The 12,384-nt window shown below is 27.0% G+C and overlaps 1 protein-coding gene and 1 long non-coding RNA gene across 2 annotated transcripts in view; one reads left to right on the top strand and one right to left on the bottom strand.

The window, feature by feature from the left end:
- Positions 1–3,239: 3,239 nt before the first annotated feature.
- The window catches only part of LOC125817465 (uncharacterized), a 28,390-nt gene continuing 19,245 nt past the window's right edge, over positions 3,240–12,384 (bottom strand). Inside the window, exon 2 of the long non-coding RNA XR_007442299.1 lies at positions 3,240–3,321. This is a non-coding gene — a long non-coding RNA (uncharacterized LOC125817465). The remainder of the gene's footprint in view (positions 3,322–12,384) is intronic.
- On the top strand, positions 3,263–4,283 carry LOC125817460 (transcription factor MYB14-like). The gene is made up of 3 exons (XM_049496996.1): positions 3,263–3,441; positions 3,576–3,705; positions 3,803–4,283. Exons 1-3 carry the CDS (start codon positions 3,309–3,311, stop codon positions 4,281–4,283), a joined length of 744 nt encoding a protein of 247 aa, XP_049352953.1. The 5' UTR covers positions 3,263–3,308.

Genomic DNA, 12,384 nt, shown 5'->3' with positions numbered 1-12,384 from the left:
GCGTGTAACGAAAATCAAAATCTTATAATTAAACCATGGAAAGTATTTAAAATCCAATAATAATACTCCCACCGTTCATTTTATTTTTACTTTGTCATTATTTGATTTGACACATCTATTAAGAAAATAATTATTAATATACGTATTTTATCAAAATATTTTGTATTAGGTCTTAAAAATGATTTGAAAAATAAATATTTAATATTGAAGATAAAATATGAAAAAAAATTATTTTTTTAATATATTAAAAGTGATAAATAAAAATAAAAATTTATTTTAGGTAGGTGCCTATTAGGAATGTTTTTCCGATTCACATTCTTATGCTAACTGCCAAAAATGGGGCTGCGTGTATACTACTTTTACGAGAAAGAAAATAATGTCTAAATATGAAGTAGTAACACATTGATGCCTTATCATGACTAGTTGGACATAAAAAAAATTCTTCCATAAAAGAGTTAAAAATGTCTATGAATTATGTGAAATTGAATAAAAATATCTTCCGTTAATATTTTCTCTAAATATGTTTGTGCCGTCAATAGTTTGACATCATGGCTAAATATAAAGTATTAATCATTGATGCCGCGTTGGACATGATTTTTTTTTCTTGGAATTTTTTTTTAAAATGTTCTTGAATTATCTAAAAATGCTCATGCCCTCAATAATTTGGTTAAAAATTATCCTCATTATTATTTAATGGGTCAAAATTATTATTTTTTTCAAAATATATAAAATACGTTTTAAAAAAAGAAATAATATGTTGATCAGAAAAAGATATTTTTGGCCCACCCATTATGATATTTTTAGAACAAATTATTGATAGTAAAGACATTTTAAAGCAGATTATTGACTTAGAGAATTTTTATTCAATTTTATATAGTACAAAGACAATTTTGTTTTATCCTTTTTTGTTTTTGTTTCTTCACCTTTAAATAAACAAAAATCTTTTTGATTTCATATTGTGTCAACTTTTCACTCCAAACTCCAAAAACAAAAAGAAATAAAAAAATAGTAATAATCAGTTTTTCAAATTAAAAATGGGGATAGTACGTGGAGAGGAGAGGGGAGGGTTATGGTCGGTTAGTAAGAAAGTTTTATACCATACTCAATTCTTTGGTTAATCTATAATGTATAACTAAAAATGTACCACCGTCAATAGTTTATTTAATTAAAAAATGACTCCATTATTACTTAATGAGTAATTATTTTTTTCAAAATAAATAAAATGCATTTAAAAAGAAAAATTATATATTTATTTAAAAAATATTTTTAACCCATTAAATAATAATAAGTGCATTTTTGGACAATTATTGATAACATGGGAATTATTTTACCCAATAATTATTTAGAAACTTTTTGTTCAGTTTTGCCATAGTTCAAATACACTTTTGATTCTTTTTCATTTTCACTTTTTTTTTTAATAAAAAAATATGTTTGATTTTATATTACGTCATTTTTCACTCCAAACTAATATATATATATATATATATAAGGGTTATAAGAAGATTTAATGAGGAGAGCCTTTGATACGTGTAAAATTTTGTATTTAATTAGGGATGTGAATGGTCTCATCAGTTATTTAGAAAGGTTTATACCATACTCATTTTTGGTTAATCTACTATATATAACCAAAATCAAACTATTTGAAATCATCTCAATCAATTTTATTTTTTTTAATTTCGGTATGATTCTATTTAATTTTTGATATTTTTAAAAGGTCACCTAAGTAAAAATTAAGACTTAAAAAGCGTTGTACGAAATACTCAAAAAATGCAACATTATCGATGACCCTCGCAAATGCAACAACATAACTTATTAATGATGTGGAATAACTTATATCCATTGCTTCAAAATAATATTCTCATCCTAAAGTTTTTTGATGAGGCGTGAGTCAAACATTGGTACTATAATATAAGTCCATCTAGCTTCGTAGACGCAGCATAGATACAACAAAGACACATATCAAATAAGATTTTTTCAAAGATTTAATTGTTGCACACAAGATTTTGAGATTGTCGACAATTATTAGAGACTTTTTTTAGGGCATAATTTTTGGATCGATACTCGAAGTTACTAAGTTTCAACTATCTAAGTGTTTATTATTTATTCCTTGCAAGTTATTTTATTATATGACCAATTCAATATATATATATATAAATTTAATTATACCATTTTAGGAGTAAACACTGCACTTTTGTAATTTCATCAAAGGTTTCTAATAATTGACAAAGAAACTTAATCTGCCAGATTATGATGCTATGTGTCGTTGGCTTTGTAGTACTTACAAATTAATCTCAGTCACTAATTTCCACTAAAAAAAAGGAAAATCATAGGAAGAAGGTCATAAATATCGGCTTAAATAGTGATATTCCTGGTGCACAATGAAAGAGGGCCCACAAATTGACAGCTCCACTATTTGATTTTTGTTGTACGTTGCTACGCAAACATTAACTTATATGAAAAACTTTATTACGTGTCTCACATAATTATTAATATTAGTTGCGTGACAATTTTTTTTTTATTCTCACAAAAAAAAAAGTAGTCTCATGAACTATAAACTTCGAGTTTATTTTTCTTTTGAGACAACAAAAGGCCTCACATAATTATAAAAGACCCATAATAAAAATTTAGTCAAAATAATGACTTAAAAGATATAGCACGTAATCATTTAATTTAAGGGTGTGTTTGGCGGGAAGAAAAATATTTTCATACACAACATGTTTGGCTGGTCCATTGATAGATTTTTGTTGTACGATTTCAAGTGGTCCACAAATACTATTAACATAGGTACAAAACATAAAACAATTGAATAAAATATATAAATAAATATTTCATCTGTTTCAATTTATGTGACACATACAGTTAAATTTTGAAGAGTTAATTATATTTTATTTTAATCAAACTTTTTTATATGACTTAAAATATTTTAAGTTGTATTTTTATGTTTGAATTCACATATAAAAATACACCGTTTATGTTTTTTGTTTTTTTCCCGTAGTGTGTGGTACAATATTGCGTGTAATTTCACTCTCACCGCAAGATTGGTCTATTCTATACATAAATGCTTAACGAGTAGAAAGGTGCTTTTGCATTATACGTAGCGAAAATAAAAATATTTGACGAAAGATAATGGAATTTTCTTTACAAGGCCCCATTTTTCAACGTATTTCACGTTATGCTCCCTCTATATAAATAGACTCAAAACTTAAGAATTTTGTGATATATTCATTCAGGTTTCTCTACTTATATATATTAGTTATAAATAACTCTTTCAAAGAATATTGTTGAGATTTATCGGAATTAATTAAGCGATGGTGAGAACACCTTGCCGTGACGAAAATGGTCGTAAAAAGGGTACTTGGACTCCTGAAGAAGACAGAAAATTAGCTGATTATATTACTAAATATGGATCATGGAATTGGCGACAACTTCCCAAGTATGCTGGTAAGAATTTATGTTGAACTCGAAACCATTAAGTTCAATATCTATTTAAATATGTAATTAATTAATTATCATACTATTGTAGTCTGTAGAGTTGTTCTAATTGACGGATATATATTATTGTCTTGGTAAATTAGGCTTAGCAAGGTGTGGGAAGAGCTGCAGACTTAGATGGATGAATTACTTAAGACCAAATGTTAAAAGAGGAAACTATACCAAAGAAGAAGATGAAATCATCTTGAACCTCCATGCTCAACTTGGAAATAAGTACGTTTTCAATTTGATGAATTCAACTTTTAAAATTTTCAGCATTGAATTCATTGTAGTAATGAGAACTAATAATTGTTAACATCTATGATATCAGGTGGTCAGCGATTGCAGTTCACTTGCCAGGAAGATCAGACAATGAGATAAAGAATCATTGGCACACATCACTGAAGAAGCGAGCTAATTATAACTTGAGTGAAGGAAGCAAGAAGTGTAATAATAAGAAGAGTGAAAGTAATATTACTAAAAGAAAGAGTAATGTGGAAAATCAAAATGCAAGTGCTAATAATAATAATATGCATGAAAATATAGTATTGGAAAGTTCAGAATGGTCACCAAAGGAGTCATCAAGTGAAGAGTTATCCTCTATTGATTATCAACAAGACATTTTTCAAGAAGAATTTGGTAATTTGGAGGAAATTACAAGTGGAAGTTTTTGGACAGAACCATTTGAAGTGGATAGTAAAATTGATTTTGTAGCTCCTTCAATTGATTATTATTGTGAACTTGTATGTCCACCTTCTCCTTTTATGCCTCATGAATTCTTTCACTTTGATGATTGTAATAATTATTGGTAAAAAAATAACATTCAAAAGAAGTACCTAATGATTCATCCCAATACATTCGACTTCATCGATGAATTACATTAGATATATTATTTATATCGTTGAAGATGAGTGTACTCATGTGAATCTATACTTGTACTTTACAACATTTTATATGAAATCAAGAGTAAATACTACATAGCACTTTTGGTATCTCATTCTATTGATAAATTCTTATTTAAATTTTGCAATATCTTGAATTATTACTTTTTTAAAATTCTCTAGGTTGAGGGGTGTCTAGGTTAGTTTTTTATTACCAATAAAAAAAAAGTGAACCTTAAGTAGAAGAGTGCAAGATGTTAGGTATTATCTTATTAATCTTTGTCTGAATAAATATATTTACCTTTCATTAATTTTAAATGTGTACTTTTGATTCCTCTACATGTAAATTTCACAAATTTACAAGAATAATTTATTTTCAGAATAAGCGTAAGATTATGATGTTTTTTTTTCAATGTTTTATCTTACATATTTTAAAATAAGTTAGAAAGTAAACACATACTAACATTTTGAATTATTATTTAAAAAAATTACACTTTTATTATAATTTAACTGGAAATAACAGGTTCGTTAAAAGACCTGTTATGAAATTTACATTTACCTATTATTATATGTCAAATACATTTTATAATGCAAGACTATAGCCACTGCCCATAAATGATCAATTGATTTTTTATCTCGTAAATAGAAATGATATAATTAGCTCACATAAATAATGAATTATTTCATGTTTGTTTAAAATACACGTAAAAGACTCACAAGTGTAGATTAAAAAACATTCAAGTTGTACTTATGAATCAGACTATTAAAATTGAAAAGGAGACAATATATTGTCTCCACCTCTATTCGTACACTCGTTAAAGTCATAGTTTTTTTGTTTGCTAAGTTATAATTGTCATAATAAAGACAAAATAATTTTATAAGTTACTTGAAATTATAAAAGTACAAATCAATAAACAATTAAATAAATTGAATTATGATTCATATCAGCCCATTTTAATACAACTTATTTTAACCGAAATAATTTTTAAAATGTTATTTACTCCTCTCATCTATTAATTGAACTTATTTTAATCCGTTCAAATTTAAACTAATCCGTTCATTTGATACTTCTGAACTATTTTTAGCACCGGCCACGGAATGTTCTAAGAAAACGTTACACGATGGGAAAATGTGAACATTTTATTGTTATTCTCATTTCTATTTTCATTCAACATAGAAAAAGACAGTTTCCAATTTATTGTGTTTGCCATTGACTCAACAATGTGACAGCATATTATTACTACTCTACAAATCTTATCTGACATTTATGGCTATTACCAAGTATATTCCTAGTCCAATGATATTGGTACATTCCTTCTAATATTATCATTTACGATATAAAATAAATAAATATTTTATTATATTTTATTTTCGAATGTTACATACTTTTTTTCTTTTCAATTTATAACATTAAGTTTGATTGGACATATTAGAATTTAATCAAGAAATATGGTAAGACTTTGTAATATATTCAATATATCCTTAAAATAAATAATTTTTTTAATTAGAAAAGTATATTGTTATGATTTTTTTGTCAAATAAGTGGGACTTAACATAGATTAAATATTGATAATATCAATAAGTATATCTCTTGTTTTGTCAATAATTAGTAGGAAGGGTATTTTTGACTCAAAAATGTATCGAAATGTAAATTTGATCTATTTTGAATACTTTAGAATGTTTTTTACCATTTTCTCATAACAAATTTATTGATCTTTTTTAAATTAACTAAATTTATCGTATAAATTGAGATAAAAAAAAAGTATATAAATAATGATTTTCTCAAAATCTTTAGTTTAAAACTTAAAAAGTATTTAGTATGAGTTAAAAAATCAATTGAACTATTTTGTTCCAAGTTCCAACAACAAATTTGAAGTTACACTCCTAAATTCAAGATCAAAATCGAACTCTAAAATCCAGTGCAGTTGGTATTTTGAAAAACCTAATCAATTTTTCGATTCAAAATCGTTGGTTGAAACAATCTAGTAGTTACAGAAAATCGATCCAACCAATCGAGCTAGATTGATTTTTAAATCGATAGTTTTTTTTCTAGTATTGTTTTTTTAAAAACCCAACTCTAGAAAATACATTGAAAAATCAATTAAAACTAATTACAATTCACGGGTAATTCGAGCACCGCCTGTTCTCAATCCATTACCCAAAAAAACATTAAACAACTATATTTGTGTAAAGTCGTCAATATGGATCGGCCTAGTTCATTAGGGTTAAATTTATGTGGGCTTTGAAATTTGACGAATCAAGTTGGACTAACCAATATTTTGGTGGTCTGAAAAAATCAAGTCCAAATCACCATCCACTATATGGATTGCAAGTCGCGTTGGGCCAACTCACTTTGTTAAAAATAAATATATATATATATTATTATTATTTTCTTAAATTTAAATTATAATTATAAAGTTAACATAAATATATAAAAGACAATAGTATATACTATATATTGTTATTACACAAGTATCTTGGGTGCAACCGCACAATAAATTGATATTTTTGGATCATACAAAAATGAGTAACTTATAAATATGACTATATTTATAGGGTTATTGAAGTTCAATAGCTATAAGTATGTTATTTATAAAAAATTACTACAATTTATGTCTTTTTCTAGCTGTAGTTTTGTATATGATTTTATTTTTTTATTTATACACTGATACAGTTTTAATTACAATGTACTAAAGAAGGAAAATGTGTTAATTGTTTAGTTAGCATATAAATATTTTGGATTCAAATTGGTATATTTATTTATAAAACTTAAAGTATTAATATATCAAGAATACAAGTATTTATAAAAACTTAGTGTATTAATATAATAAACAAGGTAAAGTATAACAATTTAGTATATGAACACGACAATTTGAAAATGGATACATTATTGTTAAACAAAAATAAGTGGATCCTGTTGTCTTCCAACCGATTAGAGCGGCTTCTAATGAAGCTTTCATGAGAATCCCGAATTAGCATGCCGATTTCAGCTATTCCGGAAGCAAGATCTCAGGAAGCATCAATGTTGCATTCAAAGATGTTCTTACCAGGAGGAAACCATTTTATTACGGAATCAGTATAAAATAAATAGTATTTCACAAAATCAAGAAAGCCTTAATGACATTCTTTTATTTATATATAATGAAAGTTTTACCTGATAAAAAACTATTAAAAATCTATATATTTTTGAAGAAACTATCAAAAACACTATTTATTTTGAAACGAAGGGAGTATTACTTCGTCCATTCAATTTATATGATGAATTTTCTAGTAAGTAAAAAAATGAAAAATTTAATTGTGTAGGCTTTCAAATTTATTTTATACATAAGAGAGATTTCAAAAGATTATTTTCTTCAAGTTAACTTGTAGGTATTCATACGAGATCATTTCCACTAAAATAGAATGAAAATTATATTGTATACAAATGAATAAATTTTATAGAAATTTACTAACCAAAAAGTGAGTAATGAACAAAAAAAGTTAACAAAAAATGACAAAATACTAATAAAAAACAGAGTAAAAGGCCAAAGAAATTGAAAAAAATAAATAGTATTGTTGTTGTTCTTTTAATCATTTAATTAGAAAATAAGAGAATAATAGAGAAAAATTTTAAAAAATAAAAAAGTATAATTGATAAATTGAAGAGAGATAAAAGAAAATAAAATAAATGATAATAATGAATTTCGAAGTAATAAAATATTGTAATTGACATATTTATTACATTAGATTTATTTAAAAAATTAAATAAAATTTGACGAATGATTTCCTCCAACACTTGAAGATCATCTTTTGTTGTTTTTGATAAGCAAAGGATAAGATTTTGTAATAGCATCTTCTCTTTTGAAGGATACACATATTGTATTTGGAGAAATGACTATTTAAACTTCTACTTTATCAAATTAATTTGACTATCTCTTTTGATAATCTTCGCCAACGTCATTAAATTTCATTCTTTATATCTTGATGAATTTGAATCAAGTTAATCTGACTTCTCTTTGGTAAATTTTACACTGCTATCAAACATTTTTTTGGGCTATTATAACATAAAAAAATAAAATCCGAAGAATATTTCTGTGATCTTTGTCAAAGTGATCATGAATTGTCAGATCATTTTTTCTCTGTCATCTCTATTGATGAATCAAATGAAGGGAAAAAATTAAAAAGGAAGAGATATATTGATTCAGCCACTAATATTTTGTACTAGTAGACAGAGAAATCTTGCAGATTATGATGCCATGTGTTGGTTTTTAAGTATTTTCCAACAAAAGAAGGAAGAAAGTCATAGTTAGCGGCTTCAATGGTCTATATAACAGGTCCACTCTTTGATTTTTGTTGTACAATGCTTTTAAATTTCAAACTCTCCGCAGACACTAACTTCTAAACGAAAATTTTTATTATAGGACACACGTGAATTAATTGGTGATTTCTCCATAAATTGATATAATCTTATTTATTGACACTTATATTATAAAAAAAAAAGAGAGGCTAAATTCATTTAATATATATATTGTTGAAAATTATATGCACATCGGTAGCATATTAAAATCTTACTGCTTATATGAATAATAGATAACTAAATTGTTTATTCTAGAACACATAAACTTACTGAAATTTAATTCAAGAATTATCTCTTGAAGCGTGATCAGATACCTTCAAGCGAATCCACAAGTTAGACAAACCTTCAAGCGATTCCACAAGATAGACAACAACTACGGTCTTCTACAATGATCCCAAGTTCACATCCGAACTCTCTCAATACTTGGGTGGGCAAGTATCGAATAGAATACTGATTCTCTTTCTAGGTTAGAAGACTCCCTACTTATAGAGATTTCTTTCCAGTCCAAAAAGGAGAAGAAAACCCAATTTTCTTGAAAAAAAAACAAGAAACTAACGTTAGTCTTCCTTTTCCCCTTAGAAAATAAGATTCTGAGTTTTAGTTAAATATGAGCATGGTAGGGACCACATAATTAATTACTGAAGCTTCCTATTATGGAAATAATTCCAAATTATTAATTTGAATTATTCTTACCGTAATAAATTACAAATAATTTCACTAGAAATTTATAATTGCACTCCTCTATTTATATTTCGAAATTTCCCATTAAGCACTTGTGTAATTCCTCATGTAAGATTATAGATACTAATCAATAAATTAAATTACTGACAAATAGAGCACTACTTAACTTATTTCATGTGTCGAATTTATAAATCCACTTGCAAGGTTTGAACGATAAAACTTATAAGTTTCTCAAAAAGGCATATATCAATCAATCTCTATAACGATACATGAATTCCATCAACTAACTTATAATTTCACCAATATATATTATTATCATCCAATCTATCAAGTTTTAATAAATCAAAACAATAATTAATATATATACAAATCATAATAGTTATATCAAGATTGAGAATATAAGTACATTTAATAGTTTAGAGATTATGCTTTTGTCAGTCAGTCTAAAACAACTATCTCTACTCGGTCTCGTTCAATATATACAAAATGCATTAGCACAAGAAGTTGGAACTATACCATTACCATAATCAAGATAAATTATATAGGGAGAAAGGACAAATATACCCCAAACTATCGTAAATGATATGCAGATACCCTCCGTCATACTTTTGGGACATTAATGCCTCTTATGTCTAAAAAGTAGAGCATATATGCTCTCCACTCTAATGGAAGACTAAATAGGGACATGTGACGCAATGTTATCCGTCGATAAATATCAGCTCGGTGGATAAGATTATGACACGTGTATGTCCGTTAGTATAAAGGGTATATATGGTCTAGTTTTTGGACGGCAAGGACACCAATGTTCCAAAAGTATGACGGAGGGTATTTGCATTCCATTTACGATAGTTCAGGGGTATATTTATCCTTTTTCCCAATTATATATAATCTTGTGCTACAATCGTATCGATGACATGTCCAATTTCCATCTTAGATTGTGAACAAAATTTTTTATACTTATAAGAACCGATGATTTAATCCTCCGTGTATAAGCTAAAACTCTATACACTAAATCATCTACTATATAAGTAAACAGACACCATAAACAAATATATGATATATTAAAACTAAATAAATATTATATCTAAATACATGCTCAATAATATATATCCCTATATATATATATATATATATATATATAGGTCTACAAATTTTGAGTGCATTTGCTTGTGAGACTAAAAAGTAAATGCTAACTTTTTTTTATTTTTATTAGAGAATCATATTTAGTAAAAAGACTTTTTTTTTTAATTTTAGAGAAAATATTTTTCATTATTCATAACATATATGTAAGGGGTCGTTCGGTGTGAGAGATATAAATAAAAGTGATGGGATAAGAAAATAGTGATGAGATAAAAAATTTATATCTTGTTTGGTTGCCATGTTTGGGATAACTTATCCCACTATTTATATCATAGTGATTGAATAAGTTATCCCATACACAGGGTGAAATAAATTATCTCAAGATAGCTAACCCTAGAATAACTAATCATGTGATAACTTGTTCCCAATCAAACGATCCCTAAGTCTAGATTTCAGACGTGATAGTACTTTTAGCAATTGTCTCTATGATTTCACTACATGCATGGTCCAATTACAGTAATATCCTTTTTGTTGTCCCTGTTGGAGACACATTTCGGAAGAATTAGAAAAAAAGGTTTTATATTAAATTTAAATATTAAGAAATTAGATGAAAAATATTATAATTTATATATTAATTTGATGAACAAAATATTTTAAAATATTAGTTAAAGTCTATGTAATTTGACTCTAAAAAAGGGAAACATGACAAATAAAAATGAACAAAAAATATATTTAACATCAGAAATATAAGAAAGACCATAACCATATAATTACAACAACAACAGCATACTGTAGAAAAATCACAAGTGAGGTTTGCGAAAGATAGAATGTATGCCAATCTTTCTACCACCTTGTGAAGGTAAAAAGACTGTTTTCAAAAGACAATCGGCTCAAGTACAATCAATCTAGATACAAAAAAAAGGAGATGATGAAGGAAATATAAAATACTCCCTTCGTCCCATTTTATATGAGGTAGTTTGACTCGGTACAGAGTTTAAGAAAGAAAGGAAGATTTTTAAAACTTGTGGTTCAAAATGAATGATATAAATTTGTGTGGCTGTAAATCATTTCATTAAGGGTAAAATAGATATTTTATAGTTAAATTGTTACTTAATACAGAAATGTGTCATTCTTTTTGGAACTGACTAAAATGAAAAGTAAGTTACATAAATTGGGACAGAGGAAATAGCAAGTAACAAGGCACATCCAATCAGAAAGGATATCCAAAAAAATAATAACAAGATAATGTGATGATCAAAGCACAAGAGACAACACACTAGGATAGATTGATGAAAATAATAACAAAGAATGTTAAGAATAAAAAACAAGAACTACAATAATCCAACTAATAACATGGCAAATAATAGCCACCCTAATCAAGGCAACATTACACTACCTACTAATCTTCTACTGGCTCTAATATGTGTCCTCCACACCCTTTAATGTCTACGGTAACCTAAAGCCGCACCATATCCTGTCTTATCACATGTCCCCAATATTTCTTCCGTCTACCTCTGCCTCTCCTCGTACCATGTATAACCAACCCCTTGCGCCTCTGCGCGGGTGAGTCTACACATCTCCTCTTCACATGTTCAAATCATCTTAGTCTTGCTTTCCTCATATTGTACACCACATAGATCACTCTGACCTAATATTCAAGATATCCTCATTTATAATCTTATCAATCCTAGTATGACCATACATCCATGTCAACATTTCATCTCCACAGCATGCATCTTCTGCACATGAAAACTTTTAGTTATTTATATTAGGGAAAAAAGAAAAATATACCTCTAAACTATCATAAATGGTATGCAAATACCCTCCGTCATATTTTTGAGATATTGATACTCCTGCCATCTAAAAACTAGAGCATATATATACCCTTTAGTAAAAATAATTTTTTACTCGTGATTTACATAGAAAATGTACGTT

The sequence above is a fragment of the Solanum verrucosum genome, unplaced genomic scaffold (genome assembly GCF_900185275.1).
Source record: "Solanum verrucosum unplaced genomic scaffold, falcon-dt-bn FXZP01000280.1, whole genome shotgun sequence".
In the NCBI taxonomy this organism is placed as follows: domain Eukaryota; kingdom Viridiplantae; phylum Streptophyta; class Magnoliopsida; order Solanales; family Solanaceae; genus Solanum; species Solanum verrucosum.
Note: the sequence above shows the minus strand (reverse complement) of the source record. Positions and strands in the feature narration are given on the sequence as shown.